The following is an 18,672-nucleotide window of genomic DNA, read 5'->3' as shown; positions in this document are numbered from 1 at the left end:
TTGTTGATTACATCCCTCCTGATCCTTAACAGGCTGAAGTCAGCCCTTTAGGGAGAACTGCCTCGGGACTCTTTTTAAGAATAAGATTCTGAGGTGTTTCTGTCTGTTGAAGAGGAGACTCCTGGCTTAGAAACCCAGTCATAGACCTGGATGGGAGAATGAGAGGACAGGAATGCATTGTCTGGGGTGGAACGCCATTAAGGCTGTGTCATATTATGTCACTTATTTATTGAGATAATTTCTGAGGCATATTCTTCCTGTGTCTTATACCAGATATTCCCCAGAATTCTCTAAGATGACTTCACCCATTTGTTCCAGTTTTACTTATGATATTGTAGCTTATTCATTGGAAGTATGCCTTCCATGTCTGCTTTTCAGGGCTAGAGTCTACATCCGGTGTCATTGGGATCTAATCTGCCTCCTGGACAAGACAACTTTTTTGGGTTCCCATTTAGCTTAGACTGACATTGAGGAGAATACAGTTGTAGAGCTGAGTAAATAGTCATCAGCAGTCTGAAAGAATTAAAGGGCACGCACGAGAGAAAGAGATTTTTAACTAACCGAGATAGCCAATGGAACATTTTCTTCAGACATATTCAGTTGGGGGAAGTTTTGTGAAAGCACCTACAATAATAAGATACATAGATTTGGATATCTCAGACCTAAGTACAGTAAAATATGCCATATCTGAAGTATCAGTACAAACAGTATTAGGATCAGTAACGTAAAAATTCACTTGAGCAGTTGGCATGTCTGAGCTTTATGAAGGGCTATGAGGTGCTTGAAAGCTAACATATGAACACAGACGATAGGAGTTTTGGATGGGTACTTTTATGTTTTTATATAACACTTTTTCTGATTATACTAAACAAAAAAAATGGTGACCATAGAAAATTTGGAAAATACAAAAAATGATTTTTAAAAATGAAAAGTCCTCTAGGATCTTACCACTTAGGAGGTAACCACTGTTAGTGTAATTTTAGCTGTGGGTGGAGGGTGGGTAATGGGTAGTGGTCCAGGAAGCCCCCTAAGAGCCCGTGGATGGAAAGTGGTCCATGGACTCCTTGAAATATGTGTTAATTTATGAAGTATGTACATTTTTCTGTGGAAAGATCTTCAGATTCTGAAAGGGGCTCATAACCCCATAAACCTTAAGAACATGTTTTTGTATGTTTTTTTTTTTACATTCAAACTAGGGGCAATATACTATGTGCCGTTTTGTCGCTTAAGCAATGGAGAGCAGAAGTTTTGGTCTGAAACTTACCCACCCCACTTCTTCACCCGAGGGTTAACTGAAGAGCACATTTCCACAGGAGCAAGCTAGGCAGGGCTCCTCTGACTCGTGCCTGCTCCCAGAAGTACCTGTACCAGAGGAGCAGGAGGGTCCCAAGGAGCTGGTAAGTCTCTTCTCTAGGGGACTGACCCTTGAGAACTGTGTTCTTGGAGACGGCCCAGCCAGAGCACAGCCATCATGTGGTAAACCTGCTGTCTACAGCTGCATCTGTATAGCCAGATAATATTTTTTCCTTCCAAGAAGAGGCCCACTGCCTCTGCCCTGCCCTCTGGGAAGCCCATTGAGATAAGATAATAGTAAGGCTATGGAGGCACTGATGTGAGGAAAACAGCCTAGAGTAGGAGTCTTGTGCCAGCTCAGGCCCTTGGCTAAATATCATAACTTCTCTGTGTCCCCTGTTCATCATCCATAAAATAAGTGGTTTGACATTAGTGTTATTCTTTTTAAATTTTATTGAAGTATAGTTGATTTACAATGTTGTGTTAATTTCTGCTCTACAGCAAAGTGACTCAGTTATACATATGTATTCTTTTCCATTATGGTTTATAACAGGATATTGAATATAGCTCCCTGTGCTGTACAGTAGGACCTTGTTATTTATCCATCCTAGATACACTAGTTTGCATCTGCTAATCCCAAACTCCCAGTCCTTCTCTCCCCCCTTGCCTCCCCCCTTGGCAATCTGTTCTCTATGTCTGTGAGGCTGTTTCTGTTTCATAGATATGTTCATTTGTATCATATTTTAGATTCCACATATAAGTGATACCATATGGTATTTGTCTTTCTTTTTCTGACTGATATGATAATCTCTAGGTCCATCCACATTGCTGCAAATGGCATTATTTCATTATTTATAGCCAAGTAATATTCCACTGTGTGTATGTATGTGTGTGTGTCTCTCTCTCTCTCTCTCTCTCTCTCTCTATATATATATATATATATAGACACACATACACACCACATCTTCTTTATCCATTCATCTGTCAATGGACATTTAGGTTGTTTCCATGTCTTGGCTATTGTAAATAGTGCTGCTATAAACATACGGGTGCATGTATTTTTTGAATTATATTTTTTTCTGGGTATATGCCCAGAAGTGGGATTGCTGGATCATATGGCAACTCAATTTTTAATTTTTTGAGGAACCTCCATACTGTTTTCCATAATGGCTGCACCAATTTACATTCCCACCAGCAGTGTAAGAGGGTTCTCTTTTCTCCACCCCCCTCTCCAACATTTATTATTTGTAGACTTTTTTTTTTTTTTTAATTTTTGGTTGCATTGGGTCTTTGTCGCTGCACGCTGGCTTTCTCTAGTTGTGGCGAGTGGGGGCTTCTCTTCGTTGCGGTGCGTGGGCTTCTCATTGAGATGGTTTGTCTTGTTGTGGAGCACGGGCTCTAGGCGCGTGGGCTTCAGTAGTTGTGGTACGCAGGCTCAGTAGTTATGGCTCATGGGCTCTAGAGCACAGGCTCAGTAGTTGTGGCGCACGGGCTTAGTTGCTCCGCGGCATGTGAGATCTTCCCAGAACAGGGTTTGAACCCCTGTCCCCTGCATTGGCAGGCGGATTCTTAACCACTGCACCACCAGGGAAGCCCTGGAGACTTTTTGATGATGGCCATTCTGACCAGTGTGAGGTGGTACCTCATTGTAGTTTTGATTTGCATTTCTCTAATAATTAGTGATGTTGAGCAGCTTTTCATGTGCCTATTGGCCATCTGTATGTCTTCTTTGGAGAAATGTCTATTTATGTCTTCTGGCCGTTTTTCGATTGGGTTGTTTGTTTTTTTGTTTTTGAGTTGTATGAGCTGTTTGTATATTTTGGAAATTAAGGCCTGTCAGTCACATTATTTGCAAATATTTTCTCCCAGTCCATAGGTTGCCTTTTCATTCTGTTTATGGTTTCCTTTGCTGTGCAAAAGCTTTTAAGTTTGATTAGGTTCCATTTATTTATTTTTGCTTTTATTTCTATTGTTTTGGGAGACTGACCTAAGAAAACATTGGTACGATTTATGTCAGAGAATGTTTTGCCTATATTCTCTTCTAGGAGTTTTGTGGTGTCATGTCTTATGTTTTTAAGTCTTTAAGCCATTTTGAGTTTATTTTTATGTATGGTGTGAGGGTATGTTCTAAAATCATTGATTTACATGTGGCTGGCTGTCCCACTTTTCCAACACCACTTGCTGAAGAAACTGTCTTTACTCCATTATATATTCTTGCCTCTTTTGTTGAAGATTAATTGTCTATAGGTGTGTGGGTTTATCTCTGGGCTCTCTATTCTGTTCCATTGATCCATATGTCTGTTTTTGTGCCAGTCCCATGCTGTTTTGATTGCTATAGCTTTGTAGTATTGTCTGAAGTCTGGGAGGGTTATGCCTCCTGCTTTGTTCTTTTTCCTTAGGATTGCTTTGGCAATTATGGGTCTTTTACGGTTCTATATAAATTTTAGGATTATTTGTTCCAGTTCTGTGAAAAATGTCATGGGTAATTTTTTTTTTTAATTTTTTTTTTTTAAATGATATTCTTGTCTTCTTACATTCTTTTTATTTATGTATGTATGTATAGCTGTGTTGGGTCTTCGTTTCTGTGCGAGGGCCTTCTCTAGTTGCGGCGAGCGGGGGCCACTCCTCATTGCGGTGCGCGGGCCTCTCACTCTCCCGGCCTCTCACTGCCGAGCACAGGCTCCAGACGCGCAGGCTCAGCAATCGTGGCTCACGGGCTGAGTCGCTCCGCGGCATGTGGGATCCACCCAGACCAGGGCTCGAACCCGTGTCCCCTGCACCGGCAGGCAGACTCTCAACCACTGCGCCACCAGGGAGGCCCTGTCATGGGTAATTTGATGGGGATCACATTGAATCTGTAGATTGCTTTGGGTGGTATGGCCATTTTAACAATATTAATTCTTCTAATCCAAGAGCATGGGATATCTTTTCATTTCTTTGAATCATCTTCAATTTCCTTTACTAGTGTTTTGTAGTTCTCAGCATATAAGTTTTTCACCTCCTTGGTGAGGTTTATTCCTTTTTTTTTTTTTTTTGGATGCAATTTTAAAAGGGACTGTTTACATTCCCTTTCTGATACTTCATTGTTAGTGTAAAGAAATGCAACTGATTCCTGTATGTTAATCTTGTATCCTGCTACCTTGCTGAATTCGTTTATCAGTTCCAGTAGTTTTTATGTGGAGTCTTTAGGGTTTTCTATGTATAGTATCATGTCATCTGCATATAATGACACTTTTACCTCTTCCCTACCAATCTGAATACCTTTTATTTCTTTTTCTTGTCTGATTGCTGTGGCTAGGACTTCCAATACTATGTTGAAGAGAAGTGGTGAGAGTCAGCATCCTTGTCTTATTCCAGAATTTAGCAGGAAAGCTTTCGGCTTTTCACCATTGAGTATTATATTGGCTGTGGGTTTGTCGTAAATAGCTTTTACAGTAAGTCCCCTACATATGAACGAGTTCCATTCCAAGAGCGAATTCATAAGTCCAATTTGTTCATAAGTTCAACAAAGTTAGCCTAGGTACCCAACTAACACAATCAGCTATATAGTACTGTACTATAACAGGTTTATAATACTTTTCACACAAATAATACATACATAAAAAACAAACACAAAAAATAAAGAAAACATTTTTAATCTTACAGTACCTTGAAAAGTAAAGTAGTACGGTACAACAGCTGGCATACGGGGCTGGCATCGAGTGAACAGGCAAGAAGAGTTACTGACTGGAGGAGGAAAAGGAGGTGGGAGATGGTAGAGCTGAAGGATCATCAGCAATAGGAGATGAGGGCAAGCTGCAAATTCACTCACACCTGATGTTGATGGCATAGGTTCTGGCTTTTTGCTGGATTCAATTCTATCCACCTTCTTGAAAAAATGATCCAGTGATGTCTGGATAGTACCTCTTTTTTTCTCGTCATGGATGGCCCAGTAGCACTGGATTGCATTCTGAATGGCTGCTGCAGCCTTCGTGTACCATGCTGTGTTTGGGTCCCTTGCCTCAAAAACTAACAGTGCCTCCTCAGATAGAACTAATTTATGTGATTGGACATGCAAATGCATGTTTGCATCTTTGAAAGTTTGCAACTTGAAGGTTTGTATGTCGGGGACTTACTGTATTATGTTGAAATATGTTCTCTACCCACTTTGGTAAGAGTTTTTATCATAAATGGATGTTGAATTTTATCAAATGCTTTTTCTTCATCTATTGAGATGATCATGTGGTTTTTGTCTTTTGTTATGTGGTGTATCATGTGGTTCAACACACGCAAATCACATTGATTGATTTGTGTTTGCTGGAACCATCCTTGCGACCCTGGGATGGATCCAATTTGGTTGTGGTGTATGATCTTTTTTATGTGTTGTTGGATTGGGTTTGCTGATATTTCGTTGATAATTTTTGCATCTATATTCATCAAAGATATTGGCCTGTAATTTTCTTTTTTTGTAGTGTCTTTGTCTGGTTTTGATATCAGGGTCATGGTGACTTCCTAGAATGTCTTCGGGAGTGTTCCTGCCTCTTCAATCTTTTGGAAGAATTTGAGAAGGATCAGTATAAGTTCTTCCTTGTATGTTTGGTAGAATTTGCCTGTGAAGCCATCTGGCCCTGGACTTTTGTAGGGAGGTTTTTTTTTTTTTTTATTACAGATTCTGTTTCACTTCTAATCATCAGTCTGTTCAAGTTATCTATTTCTTCTTGATTCAGTTTTGGTGGGCTGTATGTTTCTAGACAGTTGTCCATTTCTTCTAGGTTGTCGAATTTGTTGACGTATAATTGTTCATATAATTGATATATAATTGTTTGCTTATAGTTTTTTGTATTTCTGAGGTATCAGTAGTGATTTCTCCTCCTTCATTTCTTATTTTGTTTATTTGAGTCTTCTCTCTTTTCTTCTTGGTGAGCCTGGCCAGAGATATGTCAATTTTGTTTGCCCTTTCGGAGAACCAGCTCTTGGTTTTTATTGAGTTTTTTTTCTATTGTTTTTTAGACTCTATTTATTTCCTCTCTGAACTTTATTAGCTCCTTCCTTCTGCTGACTTTAGGTTTTGTTTTGTTCTTCTTTTTCTAATTCTTTTAGGTGTGGGTTAGGTTGTTTATTTGAGACTTTTCTTGTTTCTTAAAGGCCTGTGTTGCTATGAAATTCACTCTAAGAACTGCTTTTGCTGCATCCCATAGATTTTGTATAGTTGTGTTTTCATTGTCATTTGCCTCAAGGTATTTTTTAATTTCTTCTTTAAATTAGTCATTGACCCATTGGTTTTTAAATAGCATGTTGTTTAGTCTCCATGTAATTGTTTTTTTTTTTTTCTCATTTCTTTTTCTGTGTTGATTTCTAGTTTCATGCTGTTGTGGTCAGAAAAGATGCTTGAAATAGTTTCTATACTCTTAAATTTGTTGAGGTTTGTTTTGTGCCCTAGTGTGTGGTCAATCCTAGAGAATGTTCCTTGTGCACTTGAAAAGAATGTGTATTCTGCTTTTTTTTGGATATAATGTCCTGAAAATATCAATTAAGTCTAACTGTGCTATTGTATCATTTAAGATCTCTGTTACCTTGTTGATTTTCTGTCTCAAAGGTCTGTCCATTGATGTGAGTGTATTCCCATCAATTTCTCGCTTTATGTCTGTTAGTAATTTTTTATGTATTTGGGTGTTCCTATATTAGGTGTATATATGTTGACAAGTATAATATCCTCTCCTTGTATTGATCCTTTTATAATTATATACTGTCCTACTTTATCTTTCCTTATAGGCTTTGTTCTAAAGTCTATTTTGTCTGATGTGAGTAGTGCAACCCTGCTTTCTTGTCATTTGTTTGCGTGAAATATCTTTTTCTACCCCCTCACTTCAATTTTTGTGTGTCCTTTGTCCTAAAGTGGGTCTCTTGTAGGCAGAATAATGTAGGCTTTTGTTTTTTTTTATCCAATATACCACTCTGTGTCTTTTGACTGGAGCATTTAGTCTATTGACATTTAAGGTAATTATTGATAGATACGTATTTATTGCCATTTTAAACTTTATTTTCCCTTTGCTTTTATATTTCTTCTTTGTCCCTTTCTTTTTGTTTTTCCTTTTGTGTGTGGTTTCATGAATTTCTTTTGTATTATACTCATGTTCTCTTTTTTTTTGGTTTTTTTTAATCCATTGCATGTTTTTGCTTTGTGATTACCCTGTTTTCAAGTATGTTAACCACTTCCTATATCTACTTGCCTTATTTTTTTTAATCTATTTAAATTAATTATTTATTCATTTATTTTGGCTGCGTTGGGTCTTCGTTGCTGCACACGAGCTTTCTCTAGTTGTGGCGAGGGGGGGTACTCTTCATCGAGGTGCGCAGGCTTCTCATTGCGGTGGTTTCTCTTGTTGTGGAGCACGAGCTCAAGGCGTGTGGGCTCAGTAGTTGTGGCTCGCAGGCTCAGTAGTTGTGGCTCATGGGCTCTAGAGCACAGGCTCAGTAGTTGTGGCAAGTGGGCTTAGTTGCTCTATGGTATGTGGGATCTTCCTGGACCAGGGATCAAAACCATGTCCCCTGCATTGGCAGGTGGATTCTTAACCACTGCACCACCAGGGAAGTCCCTCTACCTGCCTTAGACTGGTAGTCATATAGGCTCAAACACATTCTAGGAAAAAAAAAAAAATCTACATTTTATTACTCTTCTCCCCCACATTTTATGATTTTGATCCTCTTTTACATCTTCATTTTAATTCTTTTGCTGTTCATTGTGGTTATCACTTTCACAGAAGTTTTTTGATTTTTTGTTTTAATCAGTGTACTGGGTTATTTAAGTGATTTACTCTTTCCTGTAGATTCTTACTTATTTTCTATTTAGAGAAGACCTTTCAATATTTCCTTTAGGGTAGGTTTAGCATTGCTGTATTCTTTTACTTTTGCTTGTCTTTATCTCTCCTTCTATTCTAATGATAATCTTGCTGGGTAGAGCATCCTAGGTTGCAGTTTTTTCCTGTTCAGGACTTTGAATATATCTTGCTACTCCCTTCTGGCCTGCAACCTTTCTGTAGAGAAATCAGCTGATAGCCTTATGGGGGTTCCCTTGAAATTAACTTTTTGTTTTCCTCTTGCTGCCTTTAGAATCCTCTCTATCTTTAACTTTTGTCATTTTTATTATAATATGTCTTGGTGTAGGTCTGTTTGCGTTTACCTTTTGTGGGACTGTCTGTGCTTCCTTTACCTGGATATCTGTTTCCTTCTTTAGGCTTGGGAAGTTTTCAGCCATAATTCTTCAAGTACATTTTCAATCCCCTTTTCTCTTTCTTATCCTCTGGGATCCCTATTATTTGTAGATTGGCATGCTTTATATTATCCCATAGGTGTCTTATATTGCTTTCATTTTTTTTCATTTAGTTTTCTGTCTGCTGTTCTAATTGGGTGATTTCCATTATTCTATCTTCCAAATCACTTATTCATTCTTCCACATTATTCATTCTGCTATTCATTACCTTTAGCTCAGCTTTCATCTTGGCAAATGAATTTTCTAATTTTTCTTGGCTCCTCCTTATAGTTTCTACAGTAGTTCCTTTTTATAGTAATATGCATTTCTATCAATAGTCCTTCTTAATTCCTTCAGTATTTTTATTATCTCCTTTTTGAACTCAGTGTCTATTAGACTGAAGAGGTCTGTTTCATTGTTCTTTCAGGGGAATTCTCTTGATCTTTTAATTGGGAGTGGTTCTTCTGCTTCATTTTACTTATATTTCTCTTGCTCTATGAGTTTATTAGAAGAAACAATTATCTACTGTGGTCTTGGAGGGCTATTTTTATGTGGGAGTATCCCTCTATAGCCTGTGTGGGCATAATATTTTTTGGTGCGAGGGCTGTTCTTAGTGTGGTTGTCTGCCGCCTCTTTCCTCAGTATGTGCTGGCCATTATCCCCTTGATAGGAGGAGTGACTGGTGTTATGGTGACCAGAGCCTGCACTGGATATTGAGTGGGGCCTCCTCTTTGCTCTGTGGTTGTCACTGCCCTGTCAGGGGCTGGGTCTGTTCCCTAGTTGTTGGAGTAGAAGCCCCCAGATCCGTTTCTGAGCTGCATTTATGAGCTGCAGCGTGAGATAGGTGGGATTGGAGCGCTCCCATTGGGAGAGGAGCCACTAATTATTCCTCTGCCAGAGCTGTTCACCAGTGAGTGTGCTTTGTTGTATCACCTGTCACCTGTTGTGCGGGCTCACAAAGTACACTGCTGTTGGCACTGCCTTCGGCCCGTCTCAACCTTGGGAATGCTGTCTCAACCCTGGGAATCCCATCTCAACCTTGGTGTCCCTCAGACATTGTTTTCACAAGGCCACCAGTGCAGATCCACCAAAGTCAGGTCCCAGGACCTCATTAGTCACACATTTGGACCCGCTGTGGGAGCTATGGAGGCAGCTCAGACCCTGGCCCAGCCCAGCCCCCCCATGCACGTGCCCACAAAGCCCACAGCTGCTAAGCCAGAGCCATCCCAGCTGTAGGCACACCTGCTATCTACTCGGATGTCCTGCAGGCACTAAATTTACAGAGCCAGTGGCGGAGGTGTAAATCTGTGGCTCGCACAACCTCGGGGTGAGATTTCAACGCTACACCCTAAGTTGCATGGCCCCTGGGGCTCAGCTATTGTTTCAGCCCCACCGCTGTGAGTGGGCAACCCGCTGGCATCTGCTCCCAGTGCCCCCGAGGCGGCAGCTGGGACGCCAGAGCCCTCGGAGGCAGGAGCCCCCAGGCAGCAGCTGGGGCATGCTCTCACAGAGCCCGCGGAGGCGGGGCCGGCACATGGAGAAGGAGGCTGTAATGGCAGCCCCGCCCCTCCCTTCATGCACCACTTAACAATGGCGCTCCGCTTCTGTGGAAGGCCCAGGCTTTTTCCACGAACACCCCCGTTCCAGCTATGCCACACTCCACCCCCTTCAGGCTGTCTCCACGCAGCCAACAACAGTCCTTTCCCCAGGTCTGTTCTCTAAACCCTGAGTTCCAGCACCCAGCCCCACCCATACCAGCAGATGTGTCCCAGGCTGGGGCATACAGGGCAGTGGCGCGGACTGTCTGTGCAAGTCTCTCTCAGTTCTGCCTGCTACAAGCTGGTTGTTGCGTTCTCCTCTGAGCCTCTGAAGCTCCCCTCTGTCCCAGCTGATCTCCCCACTGGTGAAGTGGCTTCCCAGGGTGCAGGAACCTTTCCTCATTATCCTCTCTCCCCACTGCCCCCCGGCACAGGTCCCATCCTGCTTCCTTTTGTCTTTTCTTTTTTTCTTTCTTTCGTTCTACCCGGTTACATGGGGATCTTTCATGTCCTTTAAGGGGTTTGAGGTCTTCTGTTAGTGTTCAGTAGGTGTTCTGTGAGAATTGCTCCATTTGTAGATGCATTTTTGATGTATTTGTGGGAGGAGGTGAGTTCCACATCCTTCTACTCTGCCATCTTGATTGGAGCCCTTGACATTAGTGTTATTGAAGGACTCATCCACTTCCAATATTTCGTGATTCTTTGTTGCAAATGCAGAAGAAAAGGTTGAAACTAAAATCTAAATGACTATATACCTGCTGCAGTCTCCTAAGGTTAGAGAAAAAAAATGAACAACCTCTTTTTATTTTAATAAAAGGCAGTTTCAAACTGCCTGGTTTTGTGCCCTTACATGATTCATGTTCACTGTGCCTGCTACCTGCCTTTTGTAATGATGGTAGTTAGTAAGACGTAATGTCTACGCAAAGCTTTTCATCACTGTGAAAGCATCTGCCTCTTAATCCTCACAGCATCCTGGGGTCAGGAGCGTTCTGTTATTAAACATTTCAGTGACATTTCATAGTTGCGGAGTGCTGTACAATTCTTGATTGGTTAGACTTTTCAATCCCCAGATAAAAATTCAATTTACTGGTGGTGAAACTATGGCCCAAGAGACCAAACAATTTGGCAGAATATCCCCTCTCTTTTTAGCCTCACTTTTTCTACAGTCTGCAGAGAAGAGAGTGGGTTCTGAACCTTCTTGCAAATGTGTCCCTCACATGCCCCTGCTATGAATTTATTCTAAGCACCCCTGGTGGGAGAGAGCAGCCTACAGCATCCTTTCACTGTGGAGCCCCTCACACTGTGCTCTCACTCTGCCCCAGTAGCTCTTCTGTGACAGGTAAGCCCCCTCTCTCCAGTGCCTCACTTCCTCCCTCTGCACCGGCAACTGCCCTAGAGGGTCTTCCCCATCTCTTTAAAATTAAAGACAAAAACAAAACTTTCAACCTTATGTCTCTCCCTCTGGCTGCTTGGCCATTTGTTGCTTTGCACAGCCAAGCACGTAGAAAAATGGTCTAAATCAGGGGTCAGCAGATGATTTCTTTAAAGGACCACATAGTAAATATTTTTGGCTCTGTGGGCTGTACAGTCTGTATCTCAACTACTCATCGGCCATTGTAGCACCAAAAGCAACCATGGATAGTACTAAAATGCATGGGTGTGACTGGGTTCAGATTAAACATTATTTACAAAACCAGGTGGCAGGGCAGAGACCCCTGGTGTAAATTACTGTCCCCTTCCTTCACTTCCCAGTCACTTCACCCTTTTGCATCCTCTGTTTCTCCACCACCATTCCGTAGACACCGCTGTGTCAAAAATCACCAGGGGCCTCTTCATTGTTAAAGCCATCTTCTGGCTTGACATCTTTCCTGCATTTCTTGCTGTTAACCACCCTCCTATACCTAGCTATCTCCTTCCTTGGATTCTGTAGCTCCACCCTCCCTGATTCTTGCCCTGCCTTCTGACTGTTCCTTCCTAGTTATCTCTGCCTCTACAGATCCACAACACTCCTCTGTTACACATTTGTCTCTGGATCAAGTAGGAATATGTTTGGCTCAAAGAGGTATAATATTAAACTAAAAATAGCGTAAACAAACGATAGTTAACTTTTCTTACATAGCAAGATCTGAGGTAAGCAGTTGTAAATTGTTCATTGGCCCTGACAGTGTTCAGCCATTATCTCTGTAATTCTTTTGGTCTTTTCCTTTATGGTGGCCAAACGACCACTAAGGCCCCACCTGTCACCTCCAAGCTCAAGGCAGGGAAAAGGTATGGGATGTTGCCAGCTACACCTGTCACGTTTTAATCGGGAAGTGATAGTTTCCTAGAAACCCTGTCATTGGACTTGGGTTTACATTTTAATGTCCAGCACTAGTTACAGAGGAGGTTCTGAAGACAAGTATTCAGCCGGGCACATGACCATCTCAAACAAAATGAGGGTTCTGTCAAGGAGGAAGTAGAAGAAGGTGGATTTGAATATGCAACCCATGTGTCTGCCACAGTCATCTCTGCACCTTGCCTCATTCCTTTCTGTTTCTAGTGCCCAGCACAGTATTTATTCCACAACAGACATGAATAAATGTTGAATGAATGAGTGAATTAGGTAAAACACAAAGGTGGGAAAGAGTGTAGAACTTACCCAAGGACACCCAGCTTCTTTTCCATAAGCAGTTCTTAGTTGAGTCCCGAGAGTGAGGCCGCCACAGCCACCATCTCTGGAGCAAGGCGACCGCAGGTGCAAAGGCTTCCCCACTAATGTCCCAGTCTGTAAGATCCTAAGGACTAGTTACGCCTGGGGGCATTGCTGTTCGGAAGGTTGTCTTGGCTGATGTCTGCCTTATACAGAGTTTCACCGAGACATGCGGTGCCCCAGACAGGCCAGTATTTATATTCTTTTTTATCATGCATTTTTAGAGGGAGACTGATGGTTACGTGGAGAAAGGACTTAGAAAGGACCTCTCCTCTGTGTCTTAGGCAACTCAGCTCTGTCCCCAAACTTTTATACCTGACCCACCAAGACCAGAGGTTCCAGTTAACCAGGGCTTCCCCCTCTCCTTAGGAAAGAGTTTGAGAATATACTTGAGACTTCTCCTGAGGATCTCACCCCGTCCCTCCACAGCCCATCCCGGTTTTCCTCCATTGCATGGGACATCCTCCCTGAGAAGAGTTTCAGTAGATGCAGGTGTCCTCACTGCCTCACGTTTCCGGTTAGATTTTAGTGCTCCTCATCGATGGGCATTCTGGGCAACCCTTCCTCTGCTGTTGTTGCAAATGGACTCATGGAGAGCCTGTCCACTGTGGATAAGCACCTACAGAAACATTAATTTCCATGCTCTGGCCCCTGGCCTCTTTGCCAACCTGATCCTGCATCTCCCCACCAGCCCCCTTCCCTGGTGAAGTGGCCTCTGAAAGCGAGGGGACAGTGGGCCACAGGATTCTCAGAAGTACAGCAGGTGAGCAGGAGGCTGTGGACGGCCCTTAACCCTTCCCTCAAGGCTCAGGCAGTGCTCAGGAAGGCTCTCTGGGAATCAAGCTGACGACTCCTAAAACGTCAGAGTGGCTCTACGGTCCAGCTGATGAAGCAGTAACACAGCTTGTGGTGGACTCTTCCTAGCATAGCTTAAAGAGACTATTGTAAATAGCCTCCTCAGGAGGAGGGAAAAAATCAAAAGTTGGGAGTTATGTGACAGAATCATCACTGGGGTACAGGGAGATTGCAGTACCATGTTGATGCCACTGTTATTTCAAACACTGGTCAGCAGTGTTACTCTCCCTTCTTGACTTTCTCCCAGATCCTCTCTCTAATCCTTACACCCCGACTTCCATTTGCTTTCTGCCAGTCTTCTTCCTCCCCCTTCTTTTTCATCCCCTCAAAATAGAGACTGAGCCTGAATCTGGCAAGAGAAGCCCTCTGAAGTGGGCAGGTTACTCCCCACAGAAGAGCAGTCTCTTCCCACACTGGGCAGGAGAGAAATTAAAATGGCAGCAACTCTGAGTTACTGGCCAGGGTACACCTGAAAGTGGTGCCCTGAAAGCCTCGCTCAGAAGGAAGCCCCACCATGCAGGCTGTCAGGTGGTAAGGTCTACAGCAAGGAGGCAGCACAGATGGGGCCACAGTGATTTATATGAAAATGACAATGCAGGTTTAATGTTTTTTTACGAACTTGGTTTACTTGACATTTTGCATGTTTATGTTATTGTTTGAATTGTATTAAATATTTTATTTCACTGTTTTTTTTCTATTTTTATGAATTTCAAATAATTTTTAAAATACCAGTATAAAATATTACTAAAATTTCTTTCTTGAGTGAAATCAATACTGTAATAAATGTTATAATCACTACTATTGAAACTCTCCAGCCTAACTTAAAGGTGAACGATGCTACCAGCCCATCTCGGCTCGGATCTCACGGAATCTGGCTTAAGAAAGACTTACAGACAGTAGTTTCCTTGTCTCTACCACTAGATGGCACTAGTGACCAAAATCTCACATTGGATGCTGGCCTTTGGGGATGACAGAGGGAGCAAGAACTTTGTCAGAACACTGATAACTATAGGCTTCCTGGGCTAGGGTCCCAGGGATGGGAGAAGGGCATTCTGTGTACACACTTTTTCTCTCGGAAAGCACAGAGAATGTGCCATACTTGGAGGCATTAGGAGAAAGCCCTAAACTGCAAATAACTTACTGAGCAGGAAAATAAATGTTTAGCCCAAGGAGTCAGAGAGTTCTTTATGTTACTCATCTCTGAAATTGAGAACTAGATGGTGAAGAGAGAAAAAACAAAAGAAGATCAGAATGCATATTTTAGTTCTTAGATCAAGAAAATGAAAAACCTGTTTCATTAAAATGACAACTATTGTATATTTAACAATATAAAAACACTGCTTACAATTACCTGCAAGCTTGAAGCTTGCTTCTCACATATAGTTCTTGAAGATGCTATGCCCTAAAACCATAATAATTACCCTGATTACCTAATCTCTCTTCCTCCCAGGCTTCCACCTCCTCCCACCTCCAGTGTTTTGTAGACTAAATCTTAGAGATTATTCTTGAACTTGGATTCACAGAGTTTGACACTCAAGGTCACTCAGCTAGTGGCAGAAATGGGAAATAAATTCAGATCGTACTGCTACACTCAACTTCCTCACAAATTGGGTACCTGAAATTGACTGACACTATGATCTAAAGCAAACTTGATATAAGCAGTGTTCAGTAGCACATCTCAAAAGGGTCCAATAATCAAAAAGTCTGGAAATTGCCCCTCCGCCTATATAAACATAAGACATGATAAGAAGTCAGAAAAGTAATTGGAGAACTCATCCTTCTGTACTCAGTGATTTGATTGGCTAGAGAAGACTGGCCAGACATGTGCACAGATGTGAGTTACTTAGAATTTAATGCGTGCTCCTAGTACCTCCTAAAAGGAATCAAAGCTGTTCCTTTGTTCTTTCCACACCAGTTTGGATGATTTGTTGTTCATATGAAATATTTGTTTATATCCTATTGTGCTTCTTTACTTTCTAAGAACTTTCAGAACTGTTAGGTTCATTGCATTAAATGCTCTAGAAGTATATACTTTTTACCTTTAAGATGTTCTCATTGAGCCAATAATTTGTTTCAGGAAATAATTTATGAGCATGGGTCTGAAATTTATAGACGTGATTGCTTTGCTCCAGCATCATAAAAACTTTGTGTAGGATCTCCTCTCACACCACGTTCCTCTAGGTCTCTTCCTCTTGTTCCCTTGATCCCCTTCCTCCAGCTAGCTCTCCAGAAGGAAATTACCACAGCAGAACACCCGCCTACTCTGCCTTATCAGGTGAGGCAAAAAAGCGATCAAACTGGGGGCTCTGCTCTGTCTCTCTAATAGAGTTTTTTGTTGTTTAATTTTTATTGCAATATACTTGACATATAACATTTTATTAGTTTTATGTCTACAAAATAATGATGTGATATATATGTGTGTGTACATATATATATACACACACACACACATATGTTGTGAAATGACAGGTGTAATTAACACCCATCGCAAGAGTTACAGATTTTTTTTCTTGTGATGAGTAACTTTAAAGATTTACTCTCTTAGCAACATTGAAATATACAGTACAGTATTGTAAACTGTCATCACCTTGTTGTACATCACATCCCCAAGACTAGTTTATCTTATAACTGCAAGTGTGTACCTTTTGACCCCCTTCACCCATTTCACTCACCCGCACCCCCCACCTCTGGCAACCACCAATCTAGTCTCTGTATTTATGAGTTCAGTTTTCTTTTAGATTCCACATATTAGTGAGGTTATATAGTATTTGTCTTTCTCTGACTTACTTCACTTAGCATAATGCCCTCAAGGTTCATACATGTTGCCACAAATGGCAGGATTTCCTTTTTTATGGATGAATAATATTCTGTTGTGTGTGTGTGTGTGTGTATATATATATATATATATATATATATATATATATACATACATATATATACATATATGTATGTATATATATATATATATATATATATATATATATATACACACACACACACACACACACACACCATATTTTATCCATTCATCCATCGATGGACACTTAGCTTGTTTCCACATCTAGGCTATTGTAAATAATGCTGCAGTGAACATAGTGGTGCAGATATCTTTTCAAGATAGTGATTTTATTTCCTTCATATAAATACCTAGGAGTGGAATTGCTGGATCATATAGTAGTTATATTTTTAATTTTTCAGGAACCTCCATACTGTTTTCCATAGTGGCTGCACGAATTTACATTCCTCTAGCGAATGCACCCTTTTCTCCACATCCTCACCGACACTTGTTAATTTGTTGTCTCTTTTGATAATAGCCGTTCTAACAGGTGTGCAGTGATATCTCACTGTGGTTTTCATTTGTATTCCCCTGATGATTAATGATGTTGAGCATCTTTTCATTTACCAATTTCATTTACCAATTTCATACAATTGGCCATTTGTTCATGACTTCTTTGGAGAAATGTCTGTTCACTTCATCTGTCCATTTTTTAATCAGGTTGTTTCATTTTTTCCTATTGAGTTGTATAAGCTCTTTATATATTTTGGATATTAACCTCTTATCAGTGAATTTTCACAATCAGTGAACATTGTGAATATTTTCTCCTGTTATCTAGGTTGTCTTTTCATTTTGTTGATGGTTTACTTTGCTGTGCAGAAGCTTTTTAGTTTGATATAGTCCCACTTGTTTACTTTTGCTTTTGTTGCCTTTGTTTTTGGTGTCAAATCCAAAACATTATTGTCAAGACCAATGTCAAGGAGCTTGTCCCTATGTTTTCTTCTAGAAATTTTATGATTTCAAGTCTAACATTCAAGTCTTTACTCGATTTTGAGTTGATTTTTGTATATGGTGTAAGATAGTGGTCCAGTTTCATTTGGCATGTGGTTGTCCAGTTTTCCCCCCACCATTTATTGAAGAGACTGTTCTTTCCCCATTGTGTATTTTTGACTCCTTTGTCATAAATTAATTGACCATGTATGTGTGGGTTTATTTCTGGGTCTCTGTTCTGTTCTGTTGATCTATGTGTCTGTTTTTATGCCAATACACTGTTTTGATTACTCTCCCTTTCTACTCCAGTTTGAAATCAGGGAGAGTGATTCCCCCAGCTTTGTTCTTCTTTCTCAAGACTGTTTTGGCTATTTGAGGTCTTTTGTGGTTCCCTACAAATTTTATGATTGTTCTATTTCTGAGAAAAATGCCATTGGAAGTTTGATAGGGATTGTATTGAATCTGTAGTTTGCTTTGGGTAGTATGGACATAACAATATTAATTCTTCCAACCCATGAACATGGAATATCTTTCCATTTAGTTGTATTTTCTTCAATTTTTTTCCATCAATATCTTATAGTTTTCAGTGTACAGATTTTTCACCTCCTTGGTGAAACTTATTCCTAGGTATTTTATTCTTTTTGATGCAATTATAAATGGGATCATTTTCTTAATTTCTCTTTCTGATAGTTGGTTATTCTTGCCTAGAAAAGCAATAGATTTTTTTATATTGATTTTGTATCCTGCAACTTTACTGAATTCGTTTATTAGTTCTAAAAGATTTTTGGCGGAGTCTTCACAATTTTCTCTATGTAATACCATGTCATCTGCAAATAGTGATCATTTTACTTCTTCTTTTCTGATTTGGATGCCTTTTATTTCTCTTTATTGCCTAATTGCTCTGCTTAGGACTTCCAATACTGTGTTGAATAAAATTAGCAAGAGTGGGCATCCTTATCTTCCTTATCTTTGAGGAACCGCTTTTCAGCTTTTAACCCTTCAATATGATGTTACCCATGGGCTAATTATATGGCCTTTATTATGTTGAGTTATGTTCCCTCTATACCTAATTGTTGAGAGGTTTTTTTTTATCATGAATGGATGTTGAATTTTGTGAAATGCTTTTTCTGCATGTATTGGGATGATCATATGATTTTTATCCTTCATCTTGTTACGGATATATCATATTGATTTATTTGCAGATGTTGAACCATCCATTCATCCCTGGAAAGACTTCCACATGGTATATGATCCTTTTAATGTATTGTTGAATTCAGTTTGGTAATATTTTGTTGAGAATTTT

General features: G+C 40.5%; 1 protein-coding gene across 2 annotated transcripts in view; it reads left to right on the top strand.

The window, feature by feature from the left end:
• TPGS2 (tubulin polyglutamylase complex subunit 2) overlaps positions 1–18,672 on the top strand; it is a 56,168-nt gene that overhangs the window by 18,358 nt on the left and 19,138 nt on the right. The window contains exon 3 of one of the 2 annotated variants that reach the window (XM_036822922.1): positions 15,822–15,878. The exons of the other annotated variant lie outside the window; for it this stretch is intronic. Within the exon in view, the coding sequence (XP_036678817.1) occupies positions 15,822–15,878 (57 nt within the window). The remainder of the gene's footprint in view (positions 1–15,821; positions 15,879–18,672) is intronic. 2 annotated transcript variants of the gene reach the window in all.

The sequence above is a fragment of the Balaenoptera musculus genome, chromosome 14, assembly GCF_009873245.2.
Source record: "Balaenoptera musculus isolate JJ_BM4_2016_0621 chromosome 14, mBalMus1.pri.v3, whole genome shotgun sequence".
Classification (NCBI taxonomy): domain Eukaryota; kingdom Metazoa; phylum Chordata; class Mammalia; order Artiodactyla; family Balaenopteridae; genus Balaenoptera; species Balaenoptera musculus.
The sequence above is the reverse complement of the archived record's forward strand: the minus strand, read 5'-3'. Positions and strand labels throughout refer to the sequence as shown.